Below are 16433 nucleotides of genomic sequence, written 5' to 3'. Positions count from 1 at the left end.
CACTTCTGTCCCTCTCAGGTTTACGTGGTGCAATAGCATTTGCTCTGGCAATACGGGACACGGAATCGCAGCCTAAGCAAATGATGTTTACAACTACCTTACTCATAGTGTTTTTCACAGTCTGGGTGTTTGGAGGGGGCACCACACCAGTGCTTACATGGCTCCATATCAGGTTAGTGGTGTCAGATAATAACCCAGTGTAAAAAAATAATTGCTTTTGTTCACTCATTAAGTTTGTTGCATGTTTTCCTTATACAGACCCTTTGCTGCAGTTCATAGCTTTTATGAAGCTCGCTCTGGGCTCCTACAATGATTTTGAATATACTTTTGAGTCTTACTGTTTGCTTTGCTAGTGGGAGTTCTAGAAGGGTTGTGCTGCTAGATTAAAATCTTTACTGCGGGCATTCTTACTCAGGTGTTAAGTAGAAGGTGGCTGCTGATAAGCTATATTTATCCAAGCTTGGCTCTCAGCTAATTAATCAATCGGTTAGGGGGTCTGGAATAATCTGCCATGAGCCATAGGTCTCAACTTGAATTGATCCTGACTGTCTCCTTGGTGTATGCCAATGGCCTGGCTTAATCAGTTGCACCACCTTCAAGAAATAGGTCAAATAAACAGTGCTTTTCCTTCCAGTTTATCAGGAAGAATGCTTTATCCATATCATTCTCAAAGATTTTATTCATGTTGTCTATTGAGTATTCCTCCTGGAAACATTAACAGACAAATTACTATGATTAATTGGTTGATTTACTAAGTGTAAATTTAAAATGTGGCTTTGTGTTGGGGTTTAATTGTTGCTGTCTTTTCTGAAGGGTTTCTTGATGCTAATGACACTGTATTATTTATTTAAATTCTAAATTGTGAGCTATTTCAACACATCATTCAGAATGACTTTTCTGATGACAAATGGTTCGCCTTTGTTATTTAGCCAAATTAAATCTGGCTTTGATAAATAAAAGATTGCCCAACCTGAGCTACTGTAATATATCAAAATGTTTCATGCAGGAATACTGGCACATTGCTGTCCTTTCCCATCATGGTGGTTTAGTGAAACAGCTGAGATCACGCGTGATGGGCTGGGTAGTCCAAATTTGAACTCTCCCATAAACATTGGGTAGCCTTAAGCAAGCTGCTATCTGTGATACTCCATTTTGAATCATATCATCTACCTAACAGGGCATTTTCTAAGAAGAACTGTTAATATGCATGCAAGAATATTGCTTTAAGTTTTACTAAGCCTTACTATGAAATATTATGGTTGCAGTATTTATTCATAGGTGCTATTTGCATGATGCCTCCAAAGGCAGCTCATAACAATAGAAGCAAATCATAACAGTAAAAACAGTAAAACAATCCAAGTCAATAACAATTAAGAACATCCCGCTAAAAGATTACCACTAAACCAAGTCAACACATAAAAGTGTATAAAACAGGGAGGTCTAAAATGAAATTAATCAAACTCTCCTCAGGCTAGGAACAGACCACAAAACAGCTTTAAAAGATGGAAGGCTTAGTTAAAGGCCAGGTTAAAGATAAATGTTTTCATGTGGAACCTAAATGAAAGGAAAGTAGGTGCCAGATGAGTTTTATGTGGGAGGGCATACCAAAGGTAAGGTGCTACCACCAGAAAAGTCCTGTTTCTGGACACTACCAACTTTAAATCTGTAGACACAGAGAACAGGATTTGAGAGGAGGATCTCAGTTGGTAGGATGGACAATATGGGGGAAGCAGTCCTTCAGGTACCCTGTCCACAAGCCATTTAGGACCCTTAAGGCAAGAGCCAGTGCTAAGAAATGTGCCCAGAAATAGGTTTGTAACATTATTAATTACAGCAGCTGCTTCCAGAGCTTATTCAAATAGGCAAAAGTAGTCCAGATTGCTATTGACAGATTCTGCTGAAACTCAAAGGAGAATCCTTCTGCTCACTATTGTGGTGGCCCATGTGTTTACCAGTGAGCTACTTTAAGCTGCAGGGTTGAAGTAGGAAGGGACCAAGGCCAATTGGGGAATGGCATTTGACCTGGGTTGGGCCTAGGATTGCCATTTTCCTGCTGAGGGCAGGGGAACTTCCATCCCCACCACCACTCACTTGGGTTCACCCTGAGAAAAAATCAGGGTGAAATGGAAGGGCAGTTGCCAGTGTCCCAATGAACTGACATCACTTCCAGCACATCAAGTGATGCAAGTGCATTGTTGATAACATAATGATGTCACTAGTGAGCCCCACCCACCCATGTCTGTGCATTCTGTACTGTCAAGTTTTAAAGGGGCTTTGAATGTAGATGCTCTCTTTTTTTGGAATTCACTAAGTTTTGCAACCTTTTTTTAATGTTATCATTTTTAAAAGCTGGAAGTGGTCCAGACTTCTCTGGACCTCTGAGAGGGCCTGGAAGGGGCAGGACTGTCTTCTTTAAACCCCATCATGGTTCATTATAAATAACCTCATTTATCTTCTTCCATCCCATCCTCATTCCTCATCACAAAGAATAAATTCTAATATATATTGCAATCTGCAATACAGACTGATGTTTTACGGAGCTTCTTTTGCCTAAGCAGCTATCTTCTGCTAAAATGTCTATTTCTCTAATGTTTCTCTGTTTTTCTGGTGCCCCTACCCTGTATCCTTCTCCTGCTTTCCTGCCCACCCCCCCCCCCCCAGCATCCTTCTCCATTTGATCTAATACCACAGCTTTGCTTTTACAGTTACTTAGCCCCTTTGCTGACTAAAAACGAAAATCTTGGATCAATAGCTAGGGAAGTTGCCTGACAACACTGGCTGCTGGTCCTGTAAATACGTGAACAGGCAGTCTATACTGAAAGCTATCTACTTTAGCCAAAAAGGATACAGGTCAGCTGTTGCAATTAGAAGTACTTTAGTAGGCTGTATCAGGCAACACTTGAAGTTACTTTGGCCAGCATCACAGTTATGACAGGAAACTATGGTAGCTGTCTTACACATTTTGTTAATCAAGTCAAATATACAGTGATAGAATTCAGTGGGAAGTCACCACTATTAAAGAAAGCATGGAAGAGTTACAGAAATCTTCATTTTGGTTCAGATTCTGAATTATATAGCAATTCTGAAGGGACTAATGATTATGAATTCTCTGTTCCTTTCTCTGAGGCTTGTATAAAAGGGAAGTATAGTCTCAATATGATACCATGGCTTTTACTGACATTTGTAAGGCTGACGAAATCCAATGTTCAAGAGTACTTGATGCATCCCAGAAGGTTATGAAATTCTTGAACAGTACATTATGAGAAAAACTAAGGCTGCAAACAGAGGCAGTAATATGAATTTTGAGAGGGCCTTCTGTTAGATGGCAAAAACTGATCCCATGGTTCATCTCACAAAGAAGAAATTCTAATATATATTGCAATCTGCAATACAGATCAGTATATCAATATAGTTCCTTCATGGACATAGTACCTTTAAGTAATAACACAGAGACAACATCCATAATTGTCTGCAATACTTTTTGAACCGTGTTTGAACTTTGTTTTTAATTTTAAAACATTAGTACTTGAAAAGATGGGTACTCATTTATAATTAGGGAAAGGTTTCCATAAGAGCCCCATGGTGCAGAGTGGTAAAGCTGCAGTACTGCAGTCTGAGCTCCCTGCTCACAACCTGAGTTCGATCCTGGCGGAATCTGGGTTCAGGTAGCCGGCTTCAGGTTGACTTCCATCCTTCCAAGGTCGGTAAAATGAGTATTATTTATTTAATTAATTAATTTATATCCCACCCTCCCCACCAAAGGCAGGCTCAGGGCAGCTCACAATCCAAGGGTCGACACAAGCACATTAGTGTGACCGATACAATAAAACAACAATAAAAACATAAAAACAATTTAAAACAATTGCATATGCTACAATCATAATTTCAGGCAGTGATTTAAATTCTGGTGGTTAGCTATACTCAGGTCTCAGGATCGCCATAGCGCAGTGAAGTAGGCCATTGGTGGTGTTCTTATGGGCCAGTCCCATTGCTGCAAATGTTACCATTCATGTAAATGCCTGGCGGAAGAGTGCCGTTTGCAGGCCCTGCGGAACTATAAGAGTTCTCGCAGGGCCCTAACCTCCACCGGCAACTCATTCCACCAGCTAGGGGCAGCAACAGAAAAGGCACTGGCTCTCGTTGTTTTGAGCTTTGCTTCTCTGATGCTGGGAACTGTCAACAGGCTTTGAGACCTGGACCGAAGTGCTCGCTGGGGCATGTGCAGGGAAAGGCAGTTCCTAAGGTATGCAGGACCCTAGCCATAAAGGGCTTTAAAGGTAAAGGCCATTAGTTGCTTGGGGGGGGAGTGTAGATGACTGGGGAAGGAAATGACAAACCACCCCATTAAAAGTCTGCCGTGAAAACTGTTATGTCTTGAAACATAAGCGGATGTACCGCATGGCGATTGCTACAGAGGTGACCCCACGGGTCCCCGGATGTAGCTCGCCAGACGCCCCGCCCATCAAGACCTGTGGCGGGAAGTTTGACTGTCCAGGATTGGACTGGTCAGACTGGGGGGCAGTTCCGGGTAATGTATATAAGCGGGGCCCAGCCCGCGTGTTCCCTCTCTTGTAATGAACCACCGAATAAAGCATGTGGCCTTCAACTCGTGTCGCAACTCAGTACATTACAGTGGCGACGAAGGTGGGATTCTAGCCAGGTAACTCCCAAAGAGGACCTTCGCAGAGCTGGCCGGAGCTGAAGAAGGCACAACGTCCAGGGAGATGGAAGCACCCGCCGCCACAGCCACCATGGCTAACCCGAGCGGAGCGATGGGTTGCCTCGAAGAGTTCAACCCTGCTAAGCCGGAAAGGTGGGAGACCTACATGGAGCGGGTCGATTGCTACCTTTGAGCAAACATGATAATGGACGACAGCCGGAAAAGAGACGTGCTCCTGAGCGTCTGTGGAGAGGCCACATTCGAGATCGCAAAGGGTCTCAGCCCCCGCGAGAATCACAGAGAAGACGTATGAGGAGATAGTTCGACTCCTCACGGGGCACTTCTTGCCCCAACCCTCAATCATCACCCGCTGATTCCTCTTCCACAAGAGGGACCAGGAGACGGGAGAGACAGCAGCCAAATACCTGGCCGCTCTCCGACAAATAGCGGGAAACTGTAGCTTCGACAAGCTAGAAGAGGCCCCGAGGGACCGTTTCACCTGGGGCTGGAGGGACGAACGACTACAGCAGAAGCTCTTCGCGAAGGAAGAGCTAACCCTCCAGGGCACCTTCAACGAGGCCACAGTATTCGAGAGAGCCACTAAAGCTTTCCACAACCCGAGGGCAGAAGCCATCCACCAGGAGGAGACGGTGCAAAGCCACCCAGAGGAGGAGGAGACGCACCAGCTACGCTGCCCACCAGGGACGGGAGCGAAAGCGACCCAGCGGCCACGAGCGATGGAGAAACCGACCAGCACCAAGTGCACAAGCTGCGGGGACCCGCACGAGCGCCGGGACTACCCCTATCGCAACGTGGACTGCAGGAACTGCAGGAAAATGGGCCACATTGCGCGAGCTTGCAGGGCCAAGGCCGGCCGCAGACACCAGTCCACCAACCAGGACTCAACCAGGGACTACTCGACCACCTCAACCAGCCTGTAGGTAATGAACTTGCCCAGCAATACCCCTGACAAGGTCAAGGTATCGATCAGGATCGAGGGAAGCCCCTGCCTGATGGAACTGGACTCGGGCTCCTCCATCTCCATAATTTCAGAGGAGTCCCTAAGAAATCTGTGCCCATGTGGCCGGCCTAAGCTGCAACCGGCTGGTTTCATACTACGGGACTTCCAAAAGAACCCCGTACAGGTCCTGGGGTGGGCCACGGTGAGGGTGGAGTTTAAGAGTTTTAGGGGGAAACTGGATATACTGGTGGTCAAACGCCAGCTCACCATACTGCTGGGCCTGGCCTGGTTTCGTCCGTTGGGAATTCAGATCATAGGGGCGCAGCAGCTGGGGGCGCAAGGGTTTGAGCATGTGTGCAGGGGATTTCCAGAGGTGTTTGATGGGGCCCTAGGGTGCTACATGGGTCCTCCCATAACCTTACCCCTCGACCCCCGCGTGCGACCAATACGGCTAAAGGCCAGGCAGGTTCCGTTCGCTCTGAAGCCCAAAATCGAAGCAGAGTTGGACCGCCTCACAGCCCAGGGAGTGCTAGAACCGGTTTCCTATGCCACATGGGAAACCCCGATAGTAACCCCGGTGAAGCCTAATGGGGACATGCGCATTTGTGCCAACTACAAGTGCACCATTAACAAGGCACTACAAGATAACCCCTACCCCGTCCCAGTAGTCAGTCACGTTTTGGCAACACTAGCGGGGTCAAAAATTTTGGGGAAGCTGGACTTGGCCCAGGTGTACCAGCAGCTCCCAGTGGACGCCGAGACGGCTGAAGCACAGACCATAGTGACCCACGGGGGGGGGGGCTTTCAGGGTGTGGCGCTTACAATTTGGGGTGAGTGTGGCTCCGAGGGTCTTTCAGAGCCTGATGGATTCTCTCCTTAAAGGGATCGCCAAGGTGCAACCGTTTTTCGATGACATTCTGATCGCCGCACCAGACGCGGAGTTCAGCAACCAGCTGCAAGAGGTCCTCCGCAGGTTCCAGGAGGCCGGACTGAAAGTCAAGCGGGAAAAATGTTCCCTCGAGGTGCCGAGGGTGGAGTTCTTGGGGTTTGCGGTGGACGCTGCAGGGATCCACCCGATGGCTGAGAAAACCAAGGCCATTGTGGAGGCCCCGGCCCCCACGTGCAGGGCGGAGCTACAAATTTTCTTGGGGTTATTAAATTTTTACCATTCGTTCTTGCCCCACAAAGCAGCCTTAACAGAACCCCTTTATAGGCTCTTAGATAAAAACGCCCCGTGGGTCTGGGGGAAGAAGCAGGCAGCTGCTTTTCAGGCGGTCAAGGAGCTCCTTGTATCCAATAACGTGCTCCACCATTTTGATGAAGCCCTGCCGGTGGTTTTAGCGTGCGATGCGTCACCATATGGGGTGGGCGCCGGCCTGGGTCACCAACTCCCAGATGGGGGGGAGGTCCCGATAGCATATTACTCCAGAACCCTGACCCCCGCAGAGTGCAACTATGCCCAGATTGATAAGGAGGCCTTGGCAATCGTGGCGGGGGTGCATAAATTTAATGACTACCTGTACGGTAGACGTTTTACAATCACCACAGATCACAAGCCGCTCCTGGGACTCCTCGCCCCTGACCGCCAGACGCCACAGATTCTGTCGCAGCGCGTCCTGTGGTGGAATCTGTTCCTGAACTCTTACTCATATGCCCTGGTCCACCGCCCGGGCATGGCAATGGGTCACGCGGACGCCTTCAGTTGCCTTCCACTGCCCTCCATGGATCCGGCCCCGGCCCACCACGTGATGCTCATTGAAACACTACCGGAGAGACCCCTACATGCCGCCGAGGTAGCAAAGGCCACAGGGCGGGACAAAATACTCGTGCGGGTTCTCGACTGGGTGGGGAGTGGATTGCCCGAGGGAAAACAGGCCGAAGAATTCAGGTCATTCACATCTCGCAGGGAAGAACTCTCCTTGCACAAGGGGTGTCTTCTCTGGGGAAGCAAAGTGGTAGTTCCCCCCCCCCATTGCAGAAACAAGTGCTGGATGCCCTACACAAAACACATCCCGGGATTGTACGGATGAAGGCCCTAGCATGCAGTTATGTATGGTGGCCAGGGATGGACGAGGAGATCGAGGGGTGGGTTCGAAGGTACCAAGCCTGCCAGGAGTCCTGGCCCGAACCGCCCAGTGCCCCGGTCCTACCGCTGGGAAGCCCATAGGAGGCCGTGGTCTAGGTTACATATTGACTTTGCGGGGCCATTTCAGAGCCAAACATTCTTCATTCTGGTGGACGCTTACACTAAGTGGTTGGAAGTTATCCCCATAATCTCCACCTCAACAGCGGCGGCGGTCCGAGTGTTGTGCAGGATCCTTTGCACACAAGGGATTCCTGACACCATCTTCTCGGATAATGGGACCCCGTTCACCTCCCGGGAATTTCAGGAGTTTTTGCAGAGATACTTAATAAAACACATACGGTCCGCCCCCTTCCATCCGGCCACCAACGGCCAAGCAAAGTGGATGGTACGCACCACTAAAGAGGCCTTGGGATGCATAGTACAGGGGGACTGGGACCACCGCCTGGCCGCCTTCCTATTTGACAATAGAATCACCCCCAACCCAGTCACAGGGGTGAGCCCAGCAGAGTTGTTAATGGGAAGGAAGCTGATCACAAGGTTGGACCGGCTGCATCCTGATCGGGCCACCGATCTCCGCAGCTCTCCAGAAATCAGGGAAGTGGTTAGGGGGTTTTCAGGGGATCTGGTATACGCAAGGAACTATGCTAGTGGCCCCGAGTGGGTAGCAGGGCAGGTGCTGCGTGTGACGGGGTCCCGCCACTATGACATCTCAACGGAGGGGGGCCAAATCCTGCAGAGGCATATAGATCAGATGCGCCGCTGCACCTTGCTGGAAGAGCCGGCTGCAGTACGGAACGAGGAGGAACCAGCGGTCACACCCATGCTGAGATCTACCCCGCCGACCGCTCTGACCGTTTGAGCGGAAGAGCCACACCGGGGCAGGGGCGACCCCCCAAGAGTTGGGACACCAGAAGAGCAGCAGGGCGCAGACAACCATAGGCCGGCACTACTCCCACACAGGGAAACCACCGCCCCATCCGCCACAGCAGCCGCGGCCCCGGCAGCCCCAGTGACTGCTCCTACTCCACAAGTAACCCCAAGGAGGTCGACCAGGGAATGCAAGGCCCCCGCTTACTTGCAAGACTATGTGTCCTGAACTAGGGGGGGGGGAGTGTTATGTCTTGAAACATAAGCGGATGTACCGCATGGCGATCGCTACAGAGGCGACCCCACGGGTCCCCGGATGTAGCTCGCCAGACACCCCGCCCATCAAGATCTGTGGCAGGAAGTTTGACTGACCAGGATTGGACTGGTCAGACTGAGGGGCAGTTCCGGGTAATGTATATAAGCGGGGCCTGGCCCGCGTGTTCCCTCTCTTGTAATGTACCACCGAATAAAGCATGTGGCCTTCAACCCGTCTCGCAACTCAGTACATTACAAAAACGTCACCCCAGAGTTGGAAACAACTGGTGCTTGCACTGCTGACTACCTTTACCTTTTTTTCCCATAAGGAATTAAATTGACTAAACTAGAGAAAGTGCTTGGAATCTGATCCAAGTTCAGTTTCACATCTCCTTTGAACACAGGGAGACATGGAAGAGTGACTGCAAATAGGAATTGGTTTTAAAAATATATTCTCAAGTGTCTGATGCTGCTTAAGTCTAGTTGCTCCACAGCTGGATAAGCAGGAAGTTGCTATGATTGCTCCGGAAAAATGCTCATCTGTACACATCTTGGGTGACTCACAGTTATTTATATATAGTATCAACATTTGGATTAAAGAAATTATATTTTATTTAATTTTGTTTATTCGTAATTGCAAAAGCACAGTTGTTTAATAAGAAATTGAATATATGATTTGACTGAATATTTATAAGAATTCTGTGTAAACCTGATAGCATATTTGCTCTTTCTGTGTTGAATTCATTTCAATAGATGTGACAGCTTTTAACCTCAAGTGTTCAGGTATTTAGTGGAATTGAACAGATGTAACCACCATGGAATAACTGATCTTAGTGACCAATTATAACATGCCTTTAAATACCTTGTCATGTAGTCATGGAGGAGTAGCTGTATCTTATTGGTAGAGCATCTGCTTTGTCTGCAGAAGGTCCCAGGTTCAGTTTCTAGCATCTCCAGCTGGAAGGATCAAGTAGTAGGTGATGTGAAAGGCCTCCACCTGGCACCACGGCCAATCAAAGAAGTCAATACTTCCCTTGAAAGACCAATGGTCTGTATAAGACAGCTTCATGTCATATATTGCTTCTAAACATCATAACCTAGTTCACTGTAAATGAGTTGGTTCCTAACAAAAATATTGAGTTTGCATCCCTTAACTGCATAGCTCTGAAAAGGAAACTCAGAGTATTTTTAATATTGGGAGGGGGGTAGAAGCATGTTCTGCAATGAAATCTAAAATTATTCTGTAATGCAGGAGTATTTTGTGATTCTGGGGGTGCGGTCACACCTCACATTAAAAGCGTGTGTGTAGCGCTCAAATTTGAACAGCTGGATATTGATTCGATGCAGGGCCATTCAGACGAACATCCAAGAATGCGACTCATTTTGTTGTTGAGCGTTCAGACATCCAATACTATCATGCTCTTTTCTTGGAGCATGCGTGATCAGGTGATGATTTCTGGGAGGGGGGGGTCTATTGAACATGCGCCCAACTGTTTGGAGATGGGAAATCAAACGTTACTTCAGGGGGGGGGGGAAGTTTCCAGAAATCCTCCACATTGAAAAAAAGAGACTTTTTCCTGTTCTAAATAGTGGGATAACGTTCCCCCCCCCCCCCCTCCGATCCTGTGTTGATTGGAGAAGCAGAAGTGTCACCTCAGATTCCCGGATGATCTGGCAATGCACATGTCTGCTGGGCCTTTTTTTAAAAAAAAAAAAGGTGAGAGGCAGTATCGCATGTGAGCTGTCCAAACAGGAAAAAGCCGATCTTGTGCAGCTTTTTTGAAAAAGGACCGGACTTTATGTCAAATTAATGCGCCATAGATGCGTAGCAAGCCGGGATGACACTGGAATACACTCGATTGCCAGATGTGGATGTCTGAACGAACACATTTAATCCGTCAGTGAGACGGAGCTGTATCGCCACTAATGGTACGTCTGGCTGCACCCAGGGAATGTCATCTTCAATATGAACAGCTTTTTAACAGAAATCATCTTCAGCAGAGCAATCCCATCCTAGAGTTAGGCTGGCTGGTTGGAATAGGGGAGCTGACATCTATTACTCCCCCCTCCCCAACATGTTGCGCTGCTGCTCTGCTCATAAAAGTATAGGAGAAGCCATGTTAGATCAGGCCAATGGCCCATCCAAACACTTTGTGTCACACAGTGGCCAAAACCCAAGTGCCATTGGGAGGTCCACCAGCAGGGCCAGAACTCTAGAAGCTCTCCCACTGTTGGCCCCCAAGCACCAAGAATACAGATCATCACTGCCCCAGACATAGTGTTCCATCTATATTCTGTGGCCAGTAGCCACTCATGGACCTCTGCTCCAGGATCCCTGGCAAAACTGGCCTGGAGAAAAATTTGCTGTCTGACCCCAAAGTGACAATCAACATTTCATTGGGTGTGTAAGAAAGGGCCACCAGAACAAAGCACTAATGAATTTGTGTTCACTCCCCTGCCTAATTCCGGCATAACATTTGCCTTTTTATTACAGTCGCAAAAGTGGTCATCTTCAGTGAGTTATCTACCACAACTCTAAGATCTCTCTCTCCTGGTCAGTTACCACCAGTTCAGACCCCATCATTGTACATTCATATGTAGGATTTTTGGTTCCTATGTGGATTGCACATTGAACCTCATTTGCTACATTGATACCCACTTGCCCAGCCTCAACAGATCCCTTTGGAGCTCTTCACAGTTCTCCCTCATTCTGACTTACCCTGTAAAATGTAGCCACTCCAAATCAATAATGAACAAGTTAAAAAGCACTGGACCTAGTACCAGGTCCTGTGGTACCCCACTGCTCAGCAAGCAGTTGTTCAAATGGACTGTTAAATCAGTCAAAATATATGCAAATCAAACAGTTTAGGGTTTTAAAAAATCCTAGCATTTTGTGCTTGTCTAAGCAGTCTATAGCAATGTTAATGCTTCTTTGTTTTTGCAAAAATTGGGTACACATCCATTCATCAGGCATTTAAATCTTTAGTGCTGAAGTTAATATATCTCATTATAAGCTTACATTGTATGTTTGCTGCAAAATTCACAGCATCCCTACTTTCAACCAAGATGACAAACTCAGATGTTGCCTCAGTATTCCACAAGTCTGTTGAGACTTTGCCCAGATAAAAGAAACTTAGAAGACATTCAGTGCAATCCTGAGCAGAGTTTCTGTCATCTAAACTCATTAACATCAGTAAACTTAGAAGGGTGTAACTGTGTTTAGGATGGCACTATTCGTTCCTAATAGTTGCTAATTTGGTTAATGATGTGTGATGAAATTAAACAAATGGTTCCTCACATGAAAATAAGATGTACAAGTCATTGTGTGAGGACTTCATCCTCTTGAATATGCAGATTTGAATAGGCTGTTAATCACTTTAAATTCAGATATTCTCATTTAATTTGTTTCTGAAATGTGCTGGACATGTATTATGTACTTGAGGCAACAATACAAAAGAGTCCCTGAAGCTGTCACTGTGTTGGACATGACAAAAACAACTAGCTTAAGGAACAGTCGCACACTGGCTCTTTTCCCAGTACCTTTGTCCTAGGACTAATTTTGTGAAATGGAACTATTCCAGGATAAAATGTATGCCTGTTACCTTACAAGGCCACAAAGGAGTTTTTACACTGTTTTCATCACTGGTTTACAAACACATTGGTAGAACTTGCTGAGGCAACACAGTCTTCTATGCACTGGCCTCACAATTCACAAACCTCTTGCACTGTCCAAACATTTCGCTATTACTGCAGGTGATAGGATACAGGAAGGCATAATTATTTATTTCATTAATTAAAATATTTATACCTTGGCTTGCTCTTGTGATTCAAGTGGCTTACAATTTTAAAATAAAACCAACCATAATGCCATTAAAACCCCAAATAACACCCTGCAAAAGAAAAGACTCAGATTCCATTAAAACAGCCATACAGGACCTATAATACTTCCAAGGACCTATAATACTTCCCCCCTGCAAGCTGATTCAACAAGGTGGGAGGCAGTATTGAATGGGAGTATGCCCCAGTGGGTGCCAGGCAGACAGAATTGCCTGCTTCGGGTTAGGTGATTTTGGGGGCAGAGCCTGAGGAGGATAGGGTTTGGTGAAGGGAGGGATTTTAATGGCATATAATTCCATAGACTGCATCTTCCAAAGCAGCTGTTTTCTCCAGGTGAACTGATCTCTGTCACCTGGAGATCAGTTGTAATCCCAGGAGATCTCCAGCAACCACCCGGAAGTAGCAAATGCAGGTATGCAACATCGAGTTTAGGAGCAACAAGAAGATAGCAGCCAGAGGACAAAAAAGAACATTATATGCTACCTCAGGGACTGCCAGACCATTACTATGTAAGTACATATTTCAGACATTTCACTGCAATCTATTTTTTGCATATTATCACTTGTGTTTAGGCCACATGTATCTCCATTTTTCTGATTGTTTGATAGGCTTCATTCTGTACCTGAGAAATGTAATACTTTCCCCAGACAAATCATATAACTTTCTGTGTAAAATATGGCTGCAGATACCTATAAGATAATGTTTCTGATGCTTAGTGATCAATGACACAAGTTCTTTTGATGTGTTCAGTTGGTTGCCCAAATATGACATTCTGCCTTAGAATCAAGATTTTTTTTCAGTTTTTGAAGTTCCTGCATTCCCTAGTTTCACACCCATGTACTTTGATCACATACCTCTAATAAGTTGTTTGAAATTTGCTCAAATATGCTGCAAAATTGTGCCTTTTCCACTTCACAGTCCTAAACAGTGATTCTGTTTATAAGAGAGGAATGGCATCACTCCCTCTGTCCTCACCATTTATTTACATCACAGTGTGACTGATAAAAACACCACTTGTAAGAATGTGCATAATGGTTAAATCATGGTTTAAATGATAATACAAAAACTTACAACCCCACTCTAAAAAAAGTCCTACCCCAGGTTGGGAAATTCTTGTAGATTTGTAGGTGGAGTCTGGAAGGCGGAATTGGGAGGGAGGGCTCAGCATGGTATTATACCACAGAGTCCACTCTCCAAAGCAGCTATTTTCTCCAAAGGACCTGATGTCTCTAATCTGGAGAACAACTATAATTCCGAAAGATCTCCAGACACCACCTGGAGTTTGGCAACCCTATTGGAGTAGAGCTCAGTCCTATTGGAGTAGGGCTTTGGAAGGCAATAGATAAAAATATCAGGAATGTGAATGCATGCCTGTAAAATATGCAGGGAAGCTGTTGAAGCAGTGGGTGCAGCAGTAGCTGTATAATTGAGTGAATGAATACGCACTCATTATGTATGAGGGATACGGTTGTGCATGCATTCACAAATAATACAAATTAGGATTGTAAAAATGGATTGGAATCATGTCCAAACCGCATTGTTTTGGAAATCCATGACTGGAGCTCTTGATGTATTTTTAAATTTGAAAAGCAGCATAAAGGAGATTTGGATTAGAAATGTGAAACATGGAAAGTAGAGCAAAATTCAAGCCCAGCAACACCACAATGGCGAACAAGTTTTTTAGAGTATAAGCTTTCTAGAGTCAAAGCTCCCTTCCTCAGGTACAAGAAAGGAGGAGGAGTGGGAGGACAAGTTCATCCCCCTCCTCCGCACCATTATTGCCACAATAATTGTAAAAAGGATACCTGCTTTTTCCTTACTGGAGCTAAGAAGAAGTCAGAAGGGGGCTGATTTCTGCCAGTATAACAGCAGGGACAATTCTGTCACACACACACACACCCTCTTTTCTGTTTTCCAATCACATAGGGGAGTTCCTCCATGGCCTTTTAAAAGATTAACAAATATGTCAGGAGCTCTACTGATGGATCTTCCATCTACCATGTAGTTTGACCCTGAGGATCTTCAGTAGTATGACATAACAGAGGCTATGACCTTTACCTAGACATAGGCACAGCTCTCTGATTTCTCTGGGATTCCTGAAGCATGCTAAATGGTCTGGGCACTGGATGTGTGAAATAAATGAAATCTCATTGGTGGAGACTGAGAGCATTTGAGAAGAAACATAATGCTTAAAAGAGAAAGCAAGACTGCTTTCCTTTAACAAATGACAATTCCTTTCAAAGACAGCTTATACTCTATTGTTAAAAATTTGTCTGTGAGTTCCAGATAAATCTTGTTATTTTATAGTCTATTCAGCTGGTCAATAGTATGGTTTTATAATGTCACCCAAGATGGTGTTGTTGACATTAGTGACTTGTAATTTACAATTTCTTATCATTGATTCTATATATAGTCCATGCTTTGCTTTGCTTGTTTACAGAGCAACCTCTGATTAACAAACCTTCATGTCAGACTGCCGTAGCAAAGCACCAGCTGAAAATAACTACATTGGAGCCGTCATAAAGAGACTTAGATAAAGAGCGTGCAGACAAAATCTAGATTGGCATACCAATGCTCTGAATAAACATAAAATGCCAGCCCCCATATACCATGTGTGAGATTTGTATTTTGCTGGTACCTTGATTGCTTTTTCTTATCTCCAATGTCAGCCAAGTTCATTGCCGTCTGGATATACAGCTCAGGTGTCCATCATCCTTATCAGATTTGCCACAGTTTCAGTGGACTCAGCCAGAGCCACTCCACAATGCTACGCTGCATCGGTTTTAGTGGCGGGGGGGGGGGGAATGCAGAGCATCAGACGACAGCCCTGCAAACAGAAACGCAATGCACAAAGTCTTCAGTAAACAGCTTTGATAGTTTCATTTCGGTGCATTTTAAATGTATTTTCTGGAAAGGCGTTTCATGTTGTAGCTGTTATTGCAGCAATTAAGCCCTTCCCTTTCAAGCCGGCTGTCATTATGACCCTGTGCCATTATGAGTGTGGCTTCTTGGTAATTCTCATTATAAGATTAGAATGGCTCCTTTCTTGATTCAGAAGCCTTTTCATCATTTTCTTTCTTCTTAAAGCTTTAGTGAATTTTCTGTAGAAAATCATCTCTAGTTCTAACTGCTGAAACATAAATACTGGCTTGCTAGATTGGACCAAGATGTATCTACCAGTGTTCTGTCTCCAGCAGGGCAATCTCCAATGTTTCTGAGATGCTCAAAGACTGGGCATGCAGCTTCTGCTGCTCATCCCAGTTGTACTTCTGAATGTGGAGGGTTCATGTCATTACCAGAACTAATAGAAATGATGATAGGGGGGCAGGTGGTAAGTCCCAGATTCAGTTCTTAGCATCTCTGGTTACAAGAACTTGTGGTACCAAGCTTCAGGAAGGATCTTTCTCTGCCTGAGACCTTGAAGACCTATTGCAAGTCATAGCAGAAAGTACTGACCTTAGATGGGCCAGTGATCCAATCTGAGATAAAGCATGTTCATGTGGACCTTTCCCTTATAAACAAGATTTGTAATGTTTTCCCTTCCCTTACCCCACCTCTCTTACAGCACCTTTGTGGTGGTCTGTAAAGACACAGGAGAAACCGGGGAGGGGGGGGCGGGTCTAAAAAAGAAACTAGAACAGCAACTGGCAAACCATATTATATGTAAGGGTGAGGGAAAACCATGATTCTTTACTAGCAGTCTCAAGTGGTGTGACTCATTCTATCATCTCCACACTCTGGCTGCAGTCCTAAAGATGTTTTCCTGA

General features: G+C 45.7%; 1 protein-coding gene across 1 annotated transcript in view; it reads left to right on the top strand.

Moving 5' to 3' along the window:
* The window catches only part of SLC9A9 (solute carrier family 9 member A9), a 464704-nt gene that overhangs the window by 289140 nt on the left and 159131 nt on the right, over positions 1–16433 (top strand). Inside the window, exon 12 of the mRNA XM_060242307.1 lies at positions 19–172. Coding sequence (XP_060098290.1) covers positions 19–172 — 154 coding nt within the window. The remainder of the gene's footprint in view (positions 1–18; positions 173–16433) is intronic.

The sequence above is a fragment of the Heteronotia binoei genome, chromosome 6 (assembly GCF_032191835.1).
Source record: "Heteronotia binoei isolate CCM8104 ecotype False Entrance Well chromosome 6, APGP_CSIRO_Hbin_v1, whole genome shotgun sequence".
In the NCBI taxonomy this organism is placed as follows: domain Eukaryota; kingdom Metazoa; phylum Chordata; class Lepidosauria; order Squamata; family Gekkonidae; genus Heteronotia; species Heteronotia binoei.
Note: the sequence above shows the minus strand (reverse complement) of the source record. Positions and strands in the feature narration are given on the sequence as shown.